The sequence below is a fragment of the Alligator mississippiensis genome, chromosome 9 (genome assembly GCF_030867095.1).
Source record: "Alligator mississippiensis isolate rAllMis1 chromosome 9, rAllMis1, whole genome shotgun sequence".
Classification (NCBI taxonomy): Eukaryota; Metazoa; Chordata; order Crocodylia; family Alligatoridae; genus Alligator; species Alligator mississippiensis.
The window spans coordinates 38,631,679-38,655,473 of NC_081832.1; the positions used below are offsets into that span (position 1 = coordinate 38,631,679).

The 23,795-nt window shown below is 50.2% G+C and overlaps 1 protein-coding gene across 1 annotated transcript in view; it reads right to left on the reverse strand.

Annotated features, from left to right (window-relative positions):
• The window catches only part of TLDC2 (TBC/LysM-associated domain containing 2), a 72,673-nt gene extending 51,122 nt beyond the window's left edge, over positions 1 to 21,551 (reverse strand). Inside the window, exon 1 of the mRNA XM_059733330.1 lies at positions 21,457 to 21,551. Within this exon, the coding sequence (XP_059589313.1) occupies positions 21,457 to 21,489 (33 nt within the window). The 5' untranslated portion in view covers positions 21,490 to 21,551. The remainder of the gene's footprint in view (positions 1 to 21,456) is intronic.
• Between the last annotated feature and the right edge of the window lie 2,244 nt (positions 21,552 to 23,795).

Sequence of the window (23,795 nt, forward strand, 5' to 3'; positions counted from 1 at the left end):
CCACCGGCCACTGTACTAAGACAGACAGACACAGATGTAAATTGTGAAAGAATGTATTGTAAAGTAACCAAAACAAAGAACAAAGCACTGCTAATTATTGTCAGCAATATATGCTGCCAGTCAATCTTGTACAAGGGCCATCTGACCAGCCTCTCCTTAAGGATAGCTCCTTTGTCCCTGTGCTGCTGCCAGGCCACGTCTCTGTCTGGCCACTGCCTCTCTTGCTTCTTCAGCCCACCACTCTCTGAAAACCTCTCCACGGGTCTCACTGGTCTCACAGATGTTGTGGAGCATGCAGGCTGCCCTACAAAGGCTGTGATACTTTCTGTCTCCATCTGGAGCTGGCATGTAAGCACCCTCCATCATCCTTTCAGTCAGCCAAATGCACATTCAATGGCCATCCTGCAGCTGTTCAGATGGTTGTTCAAAACCAGCTTCTGTGAGTCTGTGACATTCCCTCCATAAGACTTCATGAGCCATGGCTTTAGGGTCTACTAATACAACTCAGGGAACAGCATAAATTACTTTCTCCTCCACGCCAGGTGCATAGTGTCCTTTCTCCACGAAGCCAGGGAGAGAAGAGTTTCTGAACAGGCACATGTCATGCACGCTGCCAGCTCACCTGGTATAAATGTTCATGGACAAGCCCTGGTGGTCCACCATGGCTTGCAGGATTATGGAGACAAATCCTTTCCTGTTTATGAAAGGCCTCTCCCCACCCCGAAGGGCACAGCACTGGGATGTGAGCACTGTCTAAAGCACCCATGCAGTTACAGAACCCCTTTTCATTGAAACCATCTATGACTTCCTGCAGATTTGGCAAGGAAATACATTTGTTTATAGCCATGTCCTGTAGCAGCTGGCATACCTCACGAGATGCCACCCCGGCCCTTCAGGGAGCCATGCTGAACTGGCTCGCCACGTAGAGGAAGCTGGATGGGGTGGATGGTTTCATGATGGCCATGGCCACCCTTTTGTCTGGCGGGATGACCTAACACATGTTAGTGTCCTGCCTTGCAATGTGGCGTCCCAGAATTGAGATGATATGATAAAACATCTCCATAGTCATCTAGAACATCTCCAACCACTGCTGGTCATTCCAAGTGGTCAGCAAAATTCAATCCTCCAGCCTGAGCTGCTCCGGCAGGCCCACCCTGTGCAGATGCTGCTCCTCAGCTTTCTCAACAGAGCCGAGTCATCCTGCACTTCACTGCATGCTTCTTGGTTTTGCCACTCCTTGGCATATCTCCATTTCCTTTTTCTTTCTCCCAATGCTTGTGAATCTTGGAGAGACACTGCCAATGAACACACTATCATCATTATCTGGCGGTGAAGCTCTTCTTGTTTTTTCAAGGCCAGCAGTAGTTCTATCAACAGCACTGTCACCACCTCCTCCTGCTCACCCATGTCCTCCATATTCTCAATGTCAAAGGAGTCTTCACTGCATTGTTTTTCATTCTCCACTTCCCAGTCCTCACGCATTTCATCCTGATTGTCCATTTGGCCCTTCTTTGCTATCAGCTGCTTCTCACTGATTTCTAAGATAAGATCAACACCATCCCCTGCACCAAGCAGGGAGCAGGAGCATGGGTTGTAGTTTGAAACTCTGTCTAGCTGAATTCAATAGATGACCACTAGGGCTGTGCGAAATTTCACTGGGTGTTTCATTTTAAAGCCGTTTCGATGGATTTTGAGCTCAAATGAGAGGAGGCTCAGGCTGCCTCTCCCACCTGGGACTGGCACTGGCTCTCCCACCTGGGACAGGATGTGCCCAACACTGAACAAGATTGCTGCTCCCACAGCCTGAGCCTCCTTTCATCCAGCACAGCTCCAGGGGCTCGCACCCCTGGGAGGAGTCTGGCACAGCCCAGCAGCCCTCCCGGGGGTGCGGGCCCCCGGCTCTGCGTGCTGGATGAGAGGAAGCTGCCACTGCTGGCAAGTATCAGGACTTTTGCTTTGAACAGTTTGAGGTGAAGGTTCCCAGAAACCTCTGCACCTATCTCCTTGAAACTGCAGGTGGTAGGGGGTGGTAGTGTGCAGTTTCCTCCTCTGTGGGGAATGAAACATCATGAAACCAGGAAGACTTTTTTAGTTTGTTTACCAAATACCGCCACTGATGGTAGCTGGGAATGCGCCCCTGAACCTTGGACCCCAGCTCGCAGTATGGCAGAGCACTGCAATGATATGCACCTCAGGCAGCAATGGTCCTGAGAAAGATTGCTGGAGCTTTTGGTGGAGTTGTCACGAGCCAGATTGTCAGAAACAGTAGCCTGGTGGGATGAACTCTATGAGTCCATGTGTTCTGATGATGTGAAGACTGAAGCCTACCATACACAGTCACTAGGCCATCTGCAGTGGTTGGTAGACATGGCTGCGGAGTCCTGTGTTGATTACCAGAGGTCATAGGACCTGATAAGTGATGTCCTGCAGAAATTGCAGAAGCACCTCTTTAAAAAGTGGGTACCAACACCAATAGGGAAAGGTAGCTCCGCTTGGCTTGCCTCTGTCCAGGAGGTAGCCAGGAGCATTACAGCTATGGAGTCAGGGGAGGAGTGCCTGACTACCAGCAGGGCCAGGCAGCCACCACTGTGGTTCAGGGAGCCAGGGCCAGCTCAGGGTGATGGTGGGGTGAAGACAAAGAAGGCCAAGTAACTGACTGCTTATAGTATTGTGTTCCTTACAATAAAACCTCATGTTATCTTGGCTTTCTGCATCTGGCTCCATATCTTTGAGAGGAAGGGTGCAGGGGAAAGGGGGAGGGGCTGATAGCCTCTCTTGCACAGCTACACTCCACAGGTATACAGGGGGACTCTCTGGGTGGGTCATAGAATCATAGAATCATAGAAGTAGGGTCAGAAGGGACCTTGTAGATCTTCAAGTCCGACCCCCTGCCTGGGCTGGAGGAAAACTGGGGTCAAGTGACCCCAGCCATGTAGGCATTGAGCCGCTTCTTAAAGACCCCCAGGGTAGGAGCCAGCACCACTTCCCTTGGAAGTTGGTTCCAGATCCTAGCCGCCCTAACTGTGAAGTAGTTCCTACGGATGTCTAATGTAAACCTACTCTCCAACAATTTGTGGCCGTTATTCCTTGTTATCCTGGGGGGCGCTAGGGGAAACAAGGTCTCCCCCAAACCCTTCTGGTCCCCCCTAGTGAGTTTATAGACGGTCACAAGGTCCCCCCTCAGCCTTCTCTTGTGAAGGCTAAACAGGTTCAAGTCCCATAGCCTCTCACTGTAGGGTCTGCCCTGCTGTCCCCGGATCATGCGGGTGGCCCTCCTCTGGACCCTCTCAATGCTATCCACATCCCTCTTGAAGTGGGGTGCCCAGAACTGGACACAGTACTCCAGCTGTGGCCTGACCAGTGTCGCGTAGAGGGGGAGGATCACCTCCTTGGCCCTACTTGAGATGCACCTGTGGATGCATGATAAGGTCTGGTTAGCCCTGCTGACCATGACCTCGCATTGTCAGCCCGTGTTCATCTTGGAATCAATGATGACTCCAAGATCCCTTTCTGCCTCCGTGCTCTCAAGAAGGGAGTTTCCCATCTTATAAGTGTGTTGCTGGTTACTACTGCCCAAGTGTAGTACCCTGCACTTGTCCGTATTGAAACGCAACCTGTTTTTGTCAGCCCACCCTTGCAACCTATCCAGGTCTTTCTGCAGTCTTTCCCTCCCTACTAGCATGCCCACCTCACCCCAGATTTTGGTATCATCAGTGAATTTGAACAGGTTGCTTTTCACCCCATCGTCCAAATCGCTGATAAAGAAATTGAACAGTGCTGGCCCAAGGACCAAGCCCTGGGGGACTCCGCTGCCCACTTCCCCTAGGTCGAATATGACCCATCCACCACCACCCTCTGAGTACGACCCTTCAGCCAATTAGCAATCCATCTGACCATGTAGGCATCGATGCCACAGTCGCCTAGTTTTTTAACGAGGATGGGGTGAGAAACAGTGTCAAAGGCCTTGCTGTGGGCTAGCAGGGGACTATGATGCCAGGCCGGGCTGCATCAGCAGGGCAAGAGGGGAGCTGGCCCAGCTTCAGAGAGCCCCCTCCAGAGTCACCCCTCCCAAGTCTGGCTGGCCTGCACAACAGCAGTTTGCCAAGTTAGTGCCTCCCTCAGTTTGGAGAAGAGAAGCATCCTAATGTTCCCATCAAGTGTAAGTGGTGTCTCACCCTTCACTAGCATTGCTTGCATTTTGGCAAGCCACCAGACACTTTTTAAAGCCCCCACAGGGGCTGATACCTTCCCAGTCTGTTCTGCCTCCAGGAGGAGTGGGGGCAGGGACTCAGGGCTGGCAGTCTCTCTTTTCTGCCTGCCTACTGGGGGGGAGAGAGGCTGGTGTGGGCAGCCCGCACAAGCCTTGCTTGCATTTTGGCAAGCCACACACTTTGCAAAAGCCCCCACAGTGGCTTATGCCTACACATTCTTTTTCTGCCTGCTTACTTTTTGGGGGTCAGGGGGGCAGGGAGGAACTGTCAGGGTCGCCCCTCACAATGTGTGCGCCTGGCTTGCACAGAAGCATTTTTCAAAACCCAGAAACTTTGCAAAGGCACTTTTCCCACCTTCTTTTTGCGCTCTTTTCCAGCCTGGCACCAGACTGCCTGGGGTTTTTTTTTTACACCAAAACAAGACTGGGGGGAGGGAAAGGGGGGGACCTGCCATGCTCAAGGCCTATAAATTGGGGGAGCAGCGATCACATAGTGCATTCACAGAATTGATGAGAGAGGTGAGGCGGATGAGACACAGTTAAACACCGGAGGCAGAATGAATGCAAATCCAGTGTTCAACAAAACTGTAGACCACTGAAGTGGGGTGCAGTAAATCTTTCAGTCTCTGGATGAGTGCAGCTTTGCGATGTGCAACTTGAAAGAAAGTGGCACCATTATGCATTTATTGGTAAGTGACACCTGACACTTGTAAGTGACCCCTGTACCCTAGAGGGGGTACATTGTTTACTTCAACTTTCTTGTAAACCTGGTTGTTGAAATGTTTTGTTTAGTTGGTGCAAATTGGTTTTCAATAAAAAGTCCTATTGTCTTTCTACGCTTTCATGCTAGCTGCACGCTGCTCCCAGAAGAGGAATAGAAGAGGAAGAGGCTTCCTTCAGCATTCTCTGAACTATATACCATAGGATGTATTTCTTATATTAGACTTCTGTTATATAGACTGATGTATAGTCTTATATGAGTTTCTATACTGCACACCCTGAAACGCAGCAGTGGCAGCGCGGGGAAGCATGATGGGGGGGTGGGACCTGAGAAGTGGTGTCCTGCCACCATCACACCCACCCCTCCCCAACGCAACTCCTGCCAAGCCCCTCCCCAACGTGAATGCCTTTTAAGTTGCTCAAGCCCCCCTCCAGGTATAATTTTAATATAATAAAAGCCTTTGTCTGTCTGTCTGTCTGTCCCTAACGCAGACAGCAGGGACAGAATGGGACTGAGGGGCTGGAGCAGGGGGCCAAGCCAGTGATGCTGGCCTTGCCTCCTCTCCCCCCCCCCCCCCCCCCCCCCCCCCCGGTCCTTAGCGTTGGCAGCATGGGGTGCTGATGGTGCAGCGTGGCCTTGCCCCCCCCGACTCCAGCCTCACCACCACATCCAAGACAAGGGGTGGCCACCACCCCATGGGCAGACAGGAGCAGGGGGATGGGGGGATGTGGGAAGTGGGGGGGGGGCACGGGGCTGGAGGCGGAGCAGCAGTGCCTTGGGGCTCTGGGTGGCAGCACTCCACCCCCACCTGCCCTGTCATTCATGACGGGCCATTTGCTAGTATTAGTAATAATAGTATAATGTTATACTATATCATATTATAGCACTGAATGTTGGTTTTTAAACAAATTCCTATGCTCTTATGGTCCCTCCCTTCAATTTTTAGCTACCATTCCCTTGCTAGCTGCACACTGCTCCCAGAGCAGGAAGAGAAGAGGAAGAAGTGGAAGAGCCTGACAACACTTCATTCAACATTCTCTCAAATAGTATACTATTATATATTATAGTATGTATTATACTTATAGTAGACTTTTGTTATATAGACTCATATGAAGATTTATATTGCATATCAACTTATGTCTATAGACTTATACTATATAGACGTAGAATATAATCAGTGCAGTACACTTATAGTATTACATAGTTGCCAGTTCTACCAGAGTTTCTTTCAGCTAAAAAGCAATCCTTGGTCTATGCACATTTCTAGTGGAAGAAGTTGCTTTGGAGTTAGCAGTCATTTTCTCTGAATTTCATGCACTGCACTGACAAGGAGTTCTTTCCTCAGGTCTGAAGCTAGGTAAATCTGTACCAGGGACTCAGTCCCTCTTCCAGGCTCTAAATCCCTGCTGCCTAGGCACTCTTCCCTTCCTGCTACATGGGGCATGTGTGCGTGTGCGCACACATACATTTGCAAAAATATAATAATTTTTTGAGGTACAAAAAGTGCCTCAAGTGAGCTATGCCTTGCAAAGTAGGGCTGTGCGAAACGGCACTGTTCCATTTTGCTTTGAGTTTTGACAGAACAGTGTTCTGTTTCGAATTTCATTTAGATTCAAAACAGCTGTTCCATTCTCTTCTGCTCAAATGGAAAGGCTGTTTTGATGCTGTTTTGACATTTTGTTGGGGATGGGGAGTCCTCCATCCCCAGTGCTAGATCACGCCGGGGCAGGAGGTAGCCCACCTGGGCTGACTTCCCATCTCCAGGGTTACATTGTGCCGGGGCAGGAGGCAGTCCAGCTAGGCTGCCTTCTACCCCCGGCATGGTCTAGTGTCAGGGATGGGAAAGCAGCCCAGCTGGGCTGCCTCCTGCCCCTGGTGCAATCTAGCACTGGGGATGGAGGATGGAGAGTCAACCCAGCTAGGTGGAATGCCTGGTTGCCAAAAAGGTGGCGTACACCCGGTGGAAATGGGGGGCGATCTCCAAAGAAGAGTATAACTCCACTGCTTGGGCCTGTAGGGGGGCTGTTAGGAAAGCTAAGGCAGACATAGAGCTAGGACTAGTGTCCAAGATCAAAGATAATAAAAAGTCCTTTTTCAAATATATAGGGAGGATGAAGAAGGCACCGGGAAATGTGGGGCCCCTGCAAGATACGCTGGGCAATCTGGTGGTCGCGCCAGAGAAGGCAGACCTCTTTAACAAATTCTTCACCTCCGTTTTCTTGTGCAGGGACCGGGACACCCCCACCGTGTTTCAAGACGGACTTGAGGGGAACGCCTCAAGACCTAAGGTTGAGGAGGACCGGGTTAGAGTGCTTCTGCAGGGGCTGGACATGTTCAAGTCAGCAGGTCCAGATGCTCTCCACCCCAGGGTGTTGAGGGAGCTAGCAGGGGTTATTGCTGGGCCCTTGGCACAGCTTTATGAGCGCTCGTGGTGCTCGGGCCAGGTGCCAGATGATTGGAAGATAGCCAATGTGGTCCCCATCTTTAAGAAAGGGAGGAGGGAGGACCTGGGCAACTATAGGCCCGTCAGTCTTACCTCAATCCTAGGGACACTCTTTGAGAAGATCATCAAGGAGCACATCTGTGATGGGCCGGCAACAGGGATGATGCTCAAGGGCAACCAGCACAGTTTCATTAGAGGTAGGTCATGTCAGACCAACCTGATTGCCTTTTACGATCAGGTCACAAAAGCATTGGATGCAGGTGTCGCCATGGATGTAGTCTTTTTGGACTACAGCAAGGCCTTTGACACTGTCTCCCACCCCATCCTCATTACAAAACTAGGCGACTGTGGCATTGATGCCTACACGGTCAGATGGATTGCTAATTGGCTGAAGGGTCATACTCAGAGGGTGGTGGTGGACGGGTCATATTTGACCTGGGGGAAAGTGGGCAGCGGAGTCCCCCAGGGCTCGGTTCTTGGGCCAGCACTGTTCAATTTCTTTATCAGCGATTTGGACGACAGTGTGAAAAGCAACCTGTTCAAATTTGCTGATGATACCAAAATTTGGGGTGAGTTGGGCATGCTAGTAGGGAGGGAAAGACTGCAGAAAGACCTGGATAGGTTGCAGGGGTGGGCTAAAAAAACAGGATGTGTTTCAATACGGACAAGTGCAGGGTGCTGCACTTGGGCAGTAGTAACCGGCAGCACATTTATAAGATGGGAAACTCCCTTCTTGAGAGCACAGAGGCAGAAAGGGATCTTGGAGTCATCATTGACTCCAAGATGGACATGGGCCGACAATGTGAGGTCACGGTCAGCAGGGCTAACCGGACCCTATCGTGCATCCACAGGTGCATCTCAAGTAGGGCCAAGGAGGTTATTCTCCCCCTCTACACGACACTGGTCAGGCCACAGCTGGAGTACTGTGTCCAGTTCTGGGCACCCCACTTCAAGAGGGATGTGGACAACATTGAGAGGGTCCAGAGGAGGGCCACCCGCATGATCCGGGGGCAGCAGGGCAGACCCTACAATGAGAGGCTACGGGACCTGAACCTGTTCCGCCTTCACAAGAGAAGGCTGAGGGGGGACCTTGTGACCGTCTATAAACTCACTAGAGGGGACCAGAAGGGTTTGGGGGAGACCTTGTTTCCCCCAGTGCCCCCCGGGATAACAAGGAATAACAGCCACAAGTTGTTGGAGAGTGGGTTCAGATTAGACATCCGTAGGAACTACTTCACAGTTAGGGCAGCTAGGATCTGGAACCAACTTCCAAGGGAAGTGGTGCTGGCTCCTACCCTGGGGGTCTTAAGAAGCGGCTCGATGCCTACCTGGCTGGGGTCACTTGAGCCCAGTTTCCCTCCTGCCCAGGCAGGGGGTCAGACTTGAAGATCTACAAGGTCCCTTCCGACCCTACGTCTATGATTCTGACTTTCTGTCCCCTGCCAGATCTTGCGCTGGGGATGAGAGGTCAGCCTAGCTGGACTGACTTCCCATTCCCTGCCTGTAGTTGAAACGTTTCAACTTTCAAAATGTTTTGACTAGCTTCGTTTTGTCTCGAGCCTATTTCGATGGCCTTTGTTTCATTCCGATTTTGCTGTTTCAAGCTTGAAATTGGTTGAAACAGTGTCAAAACAAAACAGTCGGCAAAATTTTGCAGAGCCCTATTGCAAAGTGCTTCCTTCCTTCAGTCTGAAGTGCACAGAGTAATGGTCACTCCTTCCTGGTTACAGCCACAGAAAGTAATGCTTTGATTTGTACTTGCAGTTTTACTGGAAAACTTGCTTTGATTTGTACTTGTTCCCCTACCTAGTCCCTCTTTCCCCCTGGCTGTGGCCTTATCGCACTGCTTTTGGCTGGGGAAAATTTCCCTCTCTGTTGCACCCTGGGCTAGGGGAAAATTATTATTGACTACCTACCAATGGCATGCTTTTATGGGTAGATTCTCTTGTTTGGGCTTGGGTGGGTGGGTTTGTATGTTTTCTCAGTGAATGCTTGGATTGATACAAGTGTAACTCACTCATGGTTTTGCTATTGAAAAGAAAACCAAAAGGGTAAATAAATAATGGATTGTTGAAAGACAATGATTCCTGTGACTGGATACCTAGAAAAACTAGAAAGTCAATCTAAATTTACTTTGCTGCAGCTTCATGCCATTGGTCCATGTCCTCCTTTTTGCAAGGGTTGCTGCCCTTCCCCTGGGCTTCTACCACATATGACAGCCAAAGTAGCAAGAGCTGGCTAGTGAGGGCCACACAGGAGTTACTATGACTTGATGCTGGAAAGTATTGCTAGGGTTCAATGCTAGGAAGCACTGCTGTGGATGCCATCTCCAGGGGTCTCTGCGGCTCCTCCATGCTGCTGGGGTGGTCTCCACCACTCTTCCATGGTGCCAGGGGGTCTCTACCACTCCACACCAGTCGGGGGTATCTGCCACTCCACTGGGGGGATCTCTGCTGCTCGGCTGAAGGTCTCTGCTGTTTCTCCACACCACTGGCAGGCTCTATTGCTCCATGGGGGGACTCTGTCACTCCCCCACACCACTGTGGGTATCCATCTCTCCTCTGTCCTGCCAGGGGTTTTCCGCCTGTCCTCTTCAGGTTGCCAGGGAGCCCCAGATCTTTCAGGTTGTGCCCTGTATCACTGGTAGGCTTTGGGGTTTTTTTTCAGCCGTTTTTACTCTAGTACTATAGTACAGTATCATGTAGACCACCAACCAGTCAATCCCCTCCCCAGACTGAGATCTACTGTCAGAGGTTCTATGATCAGGAGTGGTGGGACAGGCTTGGGGAGTGGCTAGGATGCAGTCTTGGATCAGTGGGAAGTAGGAGTGGCAGGACGCATGTGACTGGGCTGAGCAGTGTCCCTGCTGCCAGGCGAGTGGGACAATTCCCCACTGTGCCCCCTACCATGGGGTGAGCGGGGCCCCGGCCAGGCCAGGCTGAGGAAGGGTCCAAGCCTAGGTAGCTCATCCAGGCGTGCAGGGGTCTTCTGCTGCTGCACACACCCCAGTGGAGGCCTGGGGGGCATGTGACCCCCTGATCTGTGTGCAGAGTGAGGCGGCTGCCACTGTGTGCTGGTCTTTGCACCCTGAGCCCCGCTGCAACTTGGAGCTCGGGGTGCAAAGCCTGGGACACAAAGCACAGCATATAGTGGCAGCCCCCTCACCCCATGTACAAATTGGAGGTACATGTGTCCCCCAAACACAGGGCAGCAGGGGTGGCTGCAGCAGTGGTGAGGGAGGGAGTGGGGCTGGAACAGGGGCAGGACCTGCAGCTAGGGTGGGGCAGGACGGAGCCATAAATGACTCATTTGGGGGGCACAGGGAGGAGGGACATGCACCCTGGGAGGGCACTGAGGGTGTGTGCCCCTAGATCTGAATGTGGGGCAGGCAGGGTGGGCTACAGCTGTGGGCTGGGGCCGGGGTCTTCCCAGGGTGGGGGATGGACCACCAGGAAGAGACCAGCCCGCAGCAGCAGTGCTGGGAGTGGGGCCACGGGGGAGCCTGCAGCCACCTGAAAATTCACTGTAGTCCCCCGAACCTCCCCTCCCAGTGTCGTCACCTCCCAGAACACCCCGGCATAGACTTCCCCTTCCTATGCCCCTCCCCCCTAAGGACATGGGAACCATGTGCCTGGGGTCTGCACGGGGCAGGGTGGCTGCTTCTGAGGGCTGGGAGGTAGGGTTGGAGGGCTACAGCCCCCCCTGTAGCCACATTCCCAGCACTGCTGTCATGGGTCGGGCTCTTCCTGGTGGCTCAGCCCCCCACTGGGAAGAGCCTGGACCCAGCCCGCAGCTGTAGCCCTCCCTGCCCCGCATGCAGATCCAAGGGCACATGCACCCCATGTCCTCCCAGAGTGTGTGACCCCCCTTCCCTGTCCCCCTGAAAGAGCCACTCATGACTCCATCCCACCCTGCGCTGGCTGCAGGGCCTGCCCCTGCTCCAGCCCGACTCTCTCCCTCGCTGCTGTTGGGGGGGGGGGGGGGGACAGATCAAGGCCCCAGTGGTGAGAGAGGGAGTGGAGCTAGGGCTGGGGCCTCGATCTGCCCTGCTCCCCACCACGGTCCTTTCCCTTCCTCCGCGCCCCTTCCCCCCCACCAGGTAAGTCTGTGGGAGCATGCCCTCAAATGTTTTTTTTCTCTCTCTATCTCGATCTGCCCCCCTTCCCTCCCCACAGACTTACCTACTTGGGGGAGGGGGTAGATATTGGTTTGCTTTTAAATTCCACAAGTGATCTCCTACTGAAAAAGGTTGGAGACCATTGATGTAGACCCACTGCAGATAACTGCATTCAGAAGCAGTTTTATTCTGAAGAGTTCATTGAAAACATCCAGGAAGTGACTCCTGTCTGAAATCTTTTCCTTTTGCCCACACCTGTGTTTTTCATCAAAACTATGGCCACCCTGATCCGAGTTAAAGAGCCCAGCTTATTCCAGAGTAGACTCTGGTGCCACAATGTTTTAGCAGCATTTCCTCCACTAGGGGTAAGACTTATACACCCCTCTAAGGTCTTCTTCTACATAAGGCCATTGGCACCCTAGAGGTAGCCAGGTTATTTAACCACCACTTAGCGTTAACAGTCACAGGTAGTACCATCGACTGTAGGTTATGGTAGTAGGAGAACCCAACCTAACATGCATTAGCACCAGTACAGCGTTCTTAATTACCTAAGAGTGAGGCTTTGGTATGTATTTAAGTCTCTGTGTGTATCCTTGCAGATGTTCGTATTGTTTCTAACACATTCATACAGCAACAACATGGCTTGGTGCATTTCCCTTACTAAGAGCTTTGGAGAACTCTTCTTCATCTGCTGATGTATCTCCACATCTGACATTTTGAATTCTACAAGCCCATCATAGTAACACCAGCTCTCAGTATCACCAAGTTTGTGGAAACATAGAAAATGCTCATCAATATCGTACCATTACCTCAACTACTTTATACCTGCAATGACAAATACCTTTGCCTTAGTGAACTCTGATTGATAAGTTTGCATGTCTCTTATTTTCTGTTAAACTAATCAGGACTGGTGACATGTTTTCACTAATAACATACCATCTACTTAAATACAGAAGACAAATACAAGATACAAGAACAGGATTTTGGAGGCAAGGGAACAGGATACTACCATCTCTGAAAAGCCAGCGAATGGTATTTGAGAATGCATGGTTTGGTAATTTGATATATAGGTATGCATATAGGTTTATTTGTATTTACTTAATGTCATCACGGCTACAACATAATCTACACTACCAATTTACTTAAAGTCACATATAGAAATATCTGGTGGAAAAAGCCAAGGATCACATTTTTCAGTTCTTCTGTGAGCCAGATTTACTGAAAGTGTTACAACTGGTGACACCTTAGTCAGGGAAGGCACATGCCCCCCCTGCAACCAGTTCCACGGACTAGGGGGGGGTGGGGAGGGGGGCGGTGATTGATCTCACTGCCTGGGGTCGCTCTGTGGCCGATCCTGCAATGGCCAATTGCTACAGCCACTTCTGGGGGCAGCTGCAGTGATCAGCTGGCACTTGCAGGGGTGCACCGGCGCTCTTGCCTGGCCCACCTGCCTAGAGCCTAAGCAGCAAGCACAGCTAGTCAGAGGGTGCACCGGAGCTCTGAGGGGGTGCATGTGCACCCCCTATGTGTCGCCACTGGTTTCCATCTCTACTAGCCCAAAAAACAGTTCCTTATTCAAGCCATTATCTTTACTACAGTGGACGTCGGGGGCTGTCACTTAGCAGTCCTGCATGAAGAAACTGTGTTTTGGGCCAGGCAAAACACTGGTCAGGGATGGCTGGGATAGTACAGAGGCATGTTTGGGGTGGCCCAAGAAGGATTTACAGCATAATCCAAACCCCAAACCCAGTTCCTTATTTGGAGCCATATACTTAGTACAGTGGGCATAGGGGGCTGTCAGCTGGCAGCCTGGCAGGGCCAAGCCATGCTTTGGGCTGGGCAAAATTCTAGTCAGAGGTGTCCAGGAGAGTCCCCCTGTTTAATGGTGTGGGGTGGCCCAAAAAGGATTTCCAGCCATGATCTCAGCCCAAAAGCCAGTTCCTTATTCGGGTGCATATACTTAGTAGAGCTGTGCAAAATTTCACTGGCAGTTTTGTTTCAATGCTGTTTTGACTCATTTCAAGCTCAAAACAGTGAAACTGAAACAAGACAGACAGGTTCGAAACAGCCTCAAAACGAAATGAGAGAAGTCAAAAAGTTTCAAAGTTTTCAAAACTTTGAGTTTTGAAGCTCAAGCTGGGCTTGCCTGTAGGGAAACAGAAACTAAAGGAGAGGGAGGGGGAAAGAGTAGGGGGGGGAAGGACTGCTCTCATTATTGACTGTGTAGCTAGCCAGTGACTGTCATCCTTTCCTGAGGTCCCTTCCAATGCCAGTGCTCTGGGGGTGGGATGGAAAAAATGCATAAAAGTGTAGCAGCCTTTAAAAACTGGACCCAGCTGAACAGAATGGGAAGAGCTGCCTGGCAGAGAGACAGAGTTTGTCCCAGAGGGGACTCTGTAGGCTCTGAGGGCAAGTGAAGGTGTTTGGGAGCAGCCCTGTTGGAAGTGGGAGGGGTGATGTAACCCCAGCACAGTTTTGAAAGAGAGCCCTTAGCAAAAGCCGGGGAAGGGCTCTGAGCTGGGATTGGCTGAGAGGCTTGGATAAAAGGGGAGCAGTTTTTCCCGCGGGGGGCCGAGGGACAGGCTGGAGACTGGATTGAATGTCTCAGCGCAGTGGTCCCTCGGAGAGCCCCTGAGAGAGGCCTGCAGGAGCAGAGTGGAGAAGTGGCAGCGGCAGGGGCAGGCAGGGACTGCTGGTGTGGAGAACCCAAGTCTGGAGAGACCTGACTACAGCTGGTGTGGCTGGGTGAGCACAGCAGAGCCAGGGGGAGACTGCCGGAGTCTGCCTTAGTTTCCCTGAGGAGTGAGAGGCCCCAGGGGCAGGCCAAGCCCAGGGAGGGGCTGCATTTGCCAGAGCTGTGAGGCTGTGTGGGGCCGGAGGGTTGCTATAGCCTGCAGCCCAGACACTGCTCACAGCAGAACTAGGGAAGGGAGTTAAAGGCCAGGGGAAGGCTGTCTTGCAGGAACTGCAGAGGAGCCGTTGCTTGCTGCCCAGAGACCCCAGGAGCACGGAGACGGACACCAGCGCCAGGGAGTGTCCACGGACCACGTGCAGGGACACAGACAGTCCCACTCCCTGAGATACCCCACCAGGGGCACAGCACACGGGATCCCCAGTACACCTTGTGCAAGTGAGAGACTGTGTAAATAAGTTTATTAGTCGGTATATCCTTGTGCTTATTTAATGATTATTTGTTATGTTGTAAATAATTAAATCTTGTAAATCGTTTGAGAACTGTCTGCGAGGGTGCTTGATTGTAAGGGAAGGCTCTCCGCTCGGGGCACTGCAGCAGCTTCCCAGGGGGGCAGGGCAGGGCTACTGCCTACCGGGTACCCCAGGATCCCATTCTTCAGGTGAGGGCGCACATAATGTCGTGCCCAGGGTTACATAAGGAAAGCATTGTTTGAGCTGCCCTGCTTTCTGCCTTGGTGTCAGTTGAGCGAGGGCACACCTTAACACAGTGTCACCCACCCATGTCACGAGTTTTGCCTGTAAACAGCTAGAGGTGCAGGGCCCCAGAACCCAGACTCCCCCTGCACCTATGTCCTTATCAGCTGGCAGGCTTCGTGGCCACATCAGGGCCTAGCAACCCTGCAGTTTTCACCTCCCAGTGCCCCAAGACAGATACAGTTCCACAAGCACCCATGTAATGAGTTTTGCCTGTCAGCAGCCAGAGGTGCAGGGCCCCATAAACCCCTGCATCCATCTCCTTGACAGCTGACAGGCTTCATGGCCTTGGAGGACGCTAGCAGGCCTGCAGCTTTCACACTGCTGCGCCTTAACACACAAAAATGTCACCCATGTCACAAGTTTTGCTTATCCACAGCTTGAGGTGCAGTTTCCCCCAAACCCCTACACCTATCTCCTTGAAAGCTGGTAGGCTTTGTTGCCTCAGCAGGAGTTACCATCCCTGAAGGTTTGACCCTGCTGTGGCTTAATACGTATACCTGATATGAGTTTTGCTTTCAAGACTTTGAGGTGCAGTTTCCCTGAAACCCCTATACCTATCTCCTTGAAGCTTGGCAAGCATCATGCCCCCAGAAGGGGCTACCATTTCTGCAAATTTAATCCAAATCAGGCCAGAAATGGCAAAGTTGTAAGCTGTTTCAAGCTTCTCCATTATAGCCTATGGGCAAAGTGTTAAAACAGCGAAACTGTTTCAACGAAACAGAACGGAACAGTAGTTTTGAATCGAAACGAAACTCAAAATGAAATGCTGTTCCATCAAAATGTTGAAACGCAAGTTGAAACGGAACAGTGCCATTTTTACAGACCTAATACTTAGTATAGTACTATACTAAGAGCTTCCAAGAGAGGTGGTACTATCACCTAACTTGGAGGTCTTCAAGAGGAGGCTAGATAGTCACCTGGCTAGGGTCATCTGACCTCAGTCCTCTTTCCTGACAGGGGCAGGGTGTCGGACACGAAGATTCTTTGTGGTCTCTTCCGACTCTACAATCTATGAATCTATAGTGGCCGAGGGGCTGTCAGTTGACAGCTTGACAGAGCCAAACTGCGCTTTGCGTTGGGCAAGACTCTTGTCAGAGATGTCTGGAATAGTTCCCTGGTGGTACAGAGGCATACGCTGGGGTGTCCCAAGAAGGATTTCCAGCCATGATCCCAGCCCAAAAGCGAATTCCTTATCTGATCCATTATCCTTAGTTCAGTGGGCATTGGGGGGTTTCAGTTTGAAGCCTGACAGGGCCAAACTGCACATTGGGCCGGGCAGGACTGTGGTCAGGATTCTTTGGGACAGTCCCCCAGTGCCATTGACAGGAAGTTTGGGGTGGTCCAAGAGGCATTTTGCCCCATAAACCCATCCTAATCTGATCTTCATTTAGGGCTCTATACTTGATGCAGGATATTATAGATTAGCTTTGAAAAAGAAACTGGGAAAAAGGAACCAGGAAAAAGGAGCCAACTTCAACCTCATCTCTTTGCCCTGCATCAGAAACAGAAAGCAATTAACAGGCAGCAGCATTTTGCTCCTAAACAGAAGGATATGAAAACCCAGCAAAACCCAGCTCTTGAACCTGGAAATAGGCGTTAACCTGTGCATCTGTTCCCATTCCAGCAAGCTGTGCACCTCCTAATGGTGTACAATAATGAATGGGAACACCCTTAACCATTTTTGTCTGTAGACCCATACACAGATCAGAACTAACACAAATATTTGGGAGGCAAAGTGGTAGACTTGTCATACCTACATGGTCCAAGTCTATTTTGACTGATCTGCCACAAAAAATGCCCATTTCAAAAAGAAAGCAAACTGGATTACATTGTGCAGCCAGGCACAACACCTAATGGAGGTGGCTGCTGCAGGCTGAGCGATCAGCAAGGGGGCAGCAGACCCTGTTTATATTAGAAGTACTGCACTGGTGCCCTTCCCTAATGTAGACGCATGGCAGTGGTGTAAGGTGGGATTTACCAGAGCAGCTTCACCTAGTACATTATCAGGCTATAACACAACAGGATCAGCCCGTTTCTCCAGAGTTTACACTAGGAATTTGCAGCAGGGACAGCGACACCAGGGTAAACATCTGTAGTGTAGTCTTGGGCCTAAGAAGAACAGGGGAGCAGCACTCACTTTCCCTACTACAGGGGAGGAGTTCAAATCAGAATTCTTACCACTCAAAAGTACCACTGCACTTCTGTATAATAGGGTTAACGACCCTGCCCTCCACTGTAAAGCATTTTGAAATCTACAAAGGAAAGATGATGTATACAAGCTGGGCATGCAGCATTATTATTATTATTAGCCAATTTCCCATCAGGAATGACTGTGGGGGAGAGGGGTCCAGGCAGGGATAGAGCGCTGCCACCCACCATCCCCCCTGCCCCCCACACTGCCTCCCAGGAGTGGGGGGTGGGAAGGGGAAGCTTGCCCTGCCGTCCCTTCTGTCCCCTTTGGCCAGCAACCCACGCTGCTGCTGCCACCTTCAGGGAGCAAGGGGGGGAGGGTCCGTCCCCTCCATCCCTGATCTGTCTCTTCCGTCATGGCAATGATCCGCCATGCCGCTGCCACCGCCTCCTGTCCAACATGCTCTTGGAGCACTCTGATTGGTTGTTTCAGTTATCAATCAGAGAGCTCCAAGAGTGTTACGGACAGACAGACAGATGGACAGGTTTTTTTATTATATTAGAATTTTTATACACAGGAGTCTATATGCAACTTACAAATGGAGCACCACCTCCTGAGTTGGCCTCAGGAAATATCAAATGGCTTTCACTGGCCTAAGGACGTTGGACTCCAACCTGCTTCATTCCTCAGGTAGCTGGGATAGAAACACCTTGCCTATATTGCCCAAAGAGCACTGCAAGAGAGAATCTAGAACAGTACTAATGTGGATCTTGGCAAGCCTGTGGCCATTTCGAATACCGCTACCCCAGGCAACTCAAAGTGCCTCCAGCACTGCAATTGAGGGATGTAATTGCCACAGTCAACAATTCCTTCCACAACAATGACAGGTGAGACCAGGATCACCCATGTGCTAATGACACCCTACACAATACCCCTGATGTAAACAAAATTAGTCAAGCTCTAAATTAGCTCAGTACCTGCATGCTGAACCCCTCACCAGCCTCTCAACACAGGCATGGAATTCCTCGTTATCAAGTTCAATGGAGTTTCACTTCCCAGGGAGGACTGCTTTCCTCCTGACATTTCCCAGAGGAATCTCCGTTATTTCATAGGCTTCTTCTACTAGGTGAGGAACATTGCTTGAGTTCTGGGATTTGCTTAGAAAAGCATCCCAGATATATGTTTTATACCCAAATCCTACAGGAAGTCCCTGTCACTGATTCTGGCCTGAGATCACCTCTTCCGTACAAATTCAGTGCCCCAAAAAGCCAGCCAGTAGAACGTCCCAAACCATTATTAGATTTAAAAACGGCTGAATGGCAGCCATGAATTCTGGAAAACTGGCACATATTTGAGCACATCTACACAAGATGTTTAATGTTCTGAAGACTAATTCTATTGTGCATTAGCATGCCAGGCAAAACCTGTGCTAATGCACAGTAGATTAAATCTAATGTGCATTAACGTCACTAAAAAAGCATTCATCCAAACTAATGAGAAGTAACACTAATTACAGAGCATTAAGTTAGTACCTGTTATTACAGGTACTGAACAATGCACCGTAATTACAGTTCATTAATGAATGCATAGGCACACCCCCTGAGAAGCAGGGCCACTTTCAACTCCCAACTGAACAGACCCTGGTAGGTTCTGATCAGCAATGCCCAAAACTCAGAAACAAGAAGGGTCTCCACACAAGTTGTTTCTTTGCTAGGGCAGAATTCCACAGACCCAGGTCCTCCAAAAGAGCAATGGCAGACAGCTACATAGCATCCATTGTGCATACGCATTACTTATACATACTCAGCTGTAACGGGGCCTTCTTGGGGCCGATTTCCCTGTGGCCTGCCCACCTGTTTCTGGGCTAACCACCCACCTTCTCACCCTCCATGCCTTGTTGTTAATTAATTAATTGATGTTAATTAAGCAGGAGACTGCCCATTTCTTGCCCCGATGCCAGGGGGCGCTATTTGCCTCCCCTACACCACAGCCCAAGCCTCCAGATGGCATCCTCTGTTCTTACAGTCACCGGCCCCACTCTGGGCCCCAGAATCCTACTGTTTGAACCCCACCTGGATCCCTCTGTTCAGGTGACCTAATCTGCCTTCATTCTAGGCTGCCTAGCTCCCTGAGCTGCTTCTCCCTTACAGGTGTGGTCCCTGCAGGACGTTTGGCTCTACTGCTCCTGGCCCCACCTCCAGGCCAGTTGGAACCCCAGGCCCTCAGCTCTGGGCGTCCCTCACAATGGGCCCCTGGCCCTTTGACCCTTCCAGTCCTGGCCCCAGCATTGACCAGTTGGGAGATGTCAAGACAGGTTTTTTTGAGTCTATGGCCCCACTCTCTCACTGGGGTTCACCTTCCAAAACCTACAAGGGGGTAACCCACCCGGTTGTGGGAGCTGGGGTTAAGGTACCCTGACCCACCTTTCACCAGGGTGGTAACTGGCCTGACATTTCCTGGGGGCTCCCGCACCACTGAGAGCCCCACCAGGCCACCCACTCCCAGCAGGGTGCAGTTTTAGGTCATGCCCAGGACCAGGAGCCTCCTGACCATCCCCTACAGCTCCTCCCTTACCTCCAGGTGATACCTGCAGCCAGGCAATGTTGTTGCCTGGCCTTCCAGCTGCAAAATGCTCCGTTTATATGGGCAGCCCTGGATCCTTAATGGCTGCCCTCATCGGGCACCTGCCGGCTGCTGTCTTCAGGCCCTTAAAGTGCCTTGCCACATCAGTCTTAGGCCATGCCCAAGCCCTGCGTACACCCCAAGTACAAGCCATTATTACTGGGTCTTTAAACACTACAGTGGAATCAGAAGTAGGAGCAGGGAAGGGTACACAGCTAACCAGGCATCCCCTTCACCATGGCCCTTCCCTCCACACTGCACATGGGGTCCTGCCTACCCTTTCCCTCACAGCTCATGGAGCATCCCAACACTACTCCCATTGCTTCACACAGAGCAACCCTGTCCTTCCCTCCTCCCGTAGGGCTCAGGAAGTCTCATAACACTTCCCACTCACTGCACACAGGAGCTGCTGACCAGCCCTTATGCCCATGCAGGGGTGGATCTATAGGGTGGGGGGAACTTGCACTCCACTTTGATTCTTGCTCCAACTAAAGTTTAAAATCAACTGCCTGGCCATGGCAAAGCATTTATAGTCAGGCAGCAGTAGCAGAGAGAGTGCCACTTGAATGAATGGGTCATTCAAATCTTAACTCTTTATTCCACAAGTGTTAATTACTCTCCTTTTTAATGGTCTTGATGTTCCACTAATCAAGCTATCCTTTGTTCTGCAATTCTGATGTCTATTAGCTGCTCCTGGTAATGTATCTCTAATTTCATAGCCCTGCAGACTCTTTAACTCATTCCAATAAAGTAATATTTGTTTTTGCTTCAATCTTAAACTGAAGAATATATCCCTGGGATCCTAGTATATTAGTAAAACTTCTAACTTATTTTTACCTGGAAAAAAACATGTGTTGTGTTATATGGGATGAGGCACCACACAATCTACACCCTCCTTTTCAAAATCCTATATGCACCTATGGTGCATAGAGCTGCCCCATCCTGGCTCCTCACTACATGTTTGAAATACCTGCAGACCCTCTGAGACAACAATCCCTGGCATCCTCTCCCATATTTATCAGCATGGCCTGCACAGAGACTGGGAGCTCCCCTACCCCTGAGGAAGCATAGACAATTCTTCTGTTTTCTACCTGTCCTTCCCTCCTACCTCTCTCTCCACTTTACCACCCTGTAACTTGGCTCTTTCAGTCCTCCTCACAATGCATCCTAGGATTACATGTCTTGTGCTGCCTGTTACTCAGTCCTTTTGCCTGTATGCCATATCATTTGTATTTTTCAGTCTCTCATCCTCAGAGAATAGATCTCTTATGGGAGTGAGCAGCATCTAGCTCACTCCTGAAGCCACCGTTATTTCAGTAACAGTCACACAGTACAGGAGCACCATTCAGAACCAGCCCAGAGAATGAACAGAAGGCCAAACCCTATGAATGCAGGTGGCAGGTCCCTGTAGCCCAAGGGTTTTGGGAGATGGATCCGACAGTTGGATCTGGAGCTGGTTCCCAGCAGTTGGAGGAGTCTGGATCCAAGATTTAGTCTGAGGATCTTCCCCTATAGAAGTAACTCCAACCTGAAGGCTAGTAGCCTACAGACACTACAGGATTCCCTTCTTAAAATCAGTCCCTTCTAACTGATACTTCCTGTCCCATTGGCAATAAATCCCAGCTCCTGTCATTGCCTGTCTCACAAATGGAATTAATCAACTTATCTCAAAAAGAAAGAACAGGGATTGGGAAAGCAGCTGCTTGCAGCTTGTTCTGACTTGCAGCCCTGTACCCCTGGGTGCATGCATTATGGTACATACCAGAAGAGTGTAGCGGCCACGGAGAGCTCTCATTATGGGTGAGTGAGTGCCACAGTTTCCAGCTGTATTCTCTGGGGCTGCCCAGGGGAGTGGAAAGTCAGTCCCTGCCCATGGCCTATTGAGAACACACCCACAGAACAACCCAGTGTTAATGATTACCTCAAGTTGCAGCACCTGCTGCTGTAACCCTAGCACAGCTATCCAGGCATCTGCATTTCAAATCCTCTGCCGCTGGGTAGCCTGTTCCTGAGCAACATTTACATGACAGACCAGAACTTCCTGCCTTTCTTTCGAGAGTAGACTTTGAGGCGGCTTGGAGTTCATAATTTTAGCATGATCGTTGTCTCCTAGGATCCTTCCCAAGCCTAGGATGAAACTGGTTCCCTGTACACCATGCCTGTTTCCCCCATTACATGCCTAGAGCCAGCTTTCTTATGATATGCTCTTGCCACAGTAATTGACTGAATACATTGATTTATTATGTCCCAACTTTGCACGCTTCCTTGGACACAATTGCAAATGCTGAGCTGCTGCAACTGGATCTATTTTTCTAGATCCTGACACATAGGAGAGTTAACAAAACACATGGGGGTTAAAAATATGTAAGAGATGCAGCAACTCTGCAAGGAAAAAATTGAAAAAGAGGAAGGACAAATGAATGTTCATTTGGTTTGGAGGAAAGCACATAGGTTCTGATAGGCTGTTTCAAAGGTAGGGCAAACAGTCTAAACCCCACTTGGAGAAGGGTTGTTTGGGACAAAACATGCATTAGTTTTACAGGGCATGTGACCGGCCCCACAAGTAAACAGACCGCTCAGAGGAGAGCTTCCCACACTGCTTCATACAGCTTCAAAGAGGAGTCTCACATACTTCTGGATCCACATCACTGACTGGTCTTGTCTCCCTTCTTGTTTGCCATCTCCTAGGCCCCACCTTCTCTCCAATTGCCTATTGTTGTGCCCCTGATCCTCTTCCCCCTTGACCTCAAAACCTCCCCATAGCAACTCCCTCCATTGCTTAACTAGGGCAATGTGCGTTTGTTTAATTTAGACTGTGTGGGACTGAACATTTTGCTGTGTTTACAAAGCCAATTAATCCCTTTGTCTGTTGAACTTCTGTCCCAACTCCTCTTCCCCATCCCTTTGCTGCTTGGAGCTAGAAAGGAGGTGGGTCAGTGCAATACAGCAGCCAGCTCTCTGCCAGCCACAAGTAAGTGCTCAACAGGCCGCAACAAAAGGAGCTAAGCTTAGAGAAATAATCCACAGGACACTGTGGGGGTCAGTCAATAAACCTATATAAACCTAACAATAAACCTATCTATAGTGGGGATGAAATAAACGTCTGGATTCAACTACCAGTCTGCCTGAGACCTATGTCCAATTCCTAAAAGCTATACAGAAATCTGCAAGGAAGAACATCCTGCAGAGCTGCAGCATGAATTACATCTCAGGCTTTGCTCCACAAAGCACTGGCCTATACAAAGACTACAGGTGGTGGTATGTACTAGACCCTTTTTCCACAAACACCATTGCTATAGGTGAGGAGCTCATGTTAGCCATCACAGAAGAACACAGGAAATCCTGGCAGACCCTGATTGAGTCATCTGATATGATGCATAATAGTAAAAAGGCATGGGAGACAATATGTAAGCTAAGCAATAACCCACAAAATGTAGATCAACATCACCACTAACCAAAGTGCTCACCAGATGCTTCTCAATGGAAAAAGCCCCCAAACCCAAAACAGATAAGCAAACAAACCAAACCCTCAGACTGGAAAAGGTACAAGTACCCCAAAAAACATGGGTTGTACAAGCCTCTTAATGATGGAGCTGAACGCTGGAATTCATGCACCGAAGACTGAGAAGCAGCCAGCCTTGATGATATACTTATCGAACAAATCAAGCAATTTGGACACCAAACTAAAAAATGGCTCCTCTGCCTATACAAATCATGCATAGCCAGTTAAAATTCCAAATATGTGGCAATAAGTTCAGGGAGTGGCACTTCTAAGGCAAGGGAAAGATCTAACCCAGCAAACTTCAGATCCAAAGAGTTTTAGACCTATTTCTCTTCTATGCTACACGTACAAATTGGACCAATGATTGATACTGAACTGGCTTGCTCCATATGTGGATAAACCCTAATCCTCGAACAGGGTGGCTTTCATCCTGGGAAATCAACATCAAGCCAGCTGCTCAATCTAACCCAACATATTGAGGAAGGTTTTGAAAGAGGTCAAATCACCAGAGCTGTGTTTGTTGATCTAATAGCCATCTATGATACAGTTAACCACTGATGACTCCTGCATAGGACCCTCAAAATGACAAAAGATCTACA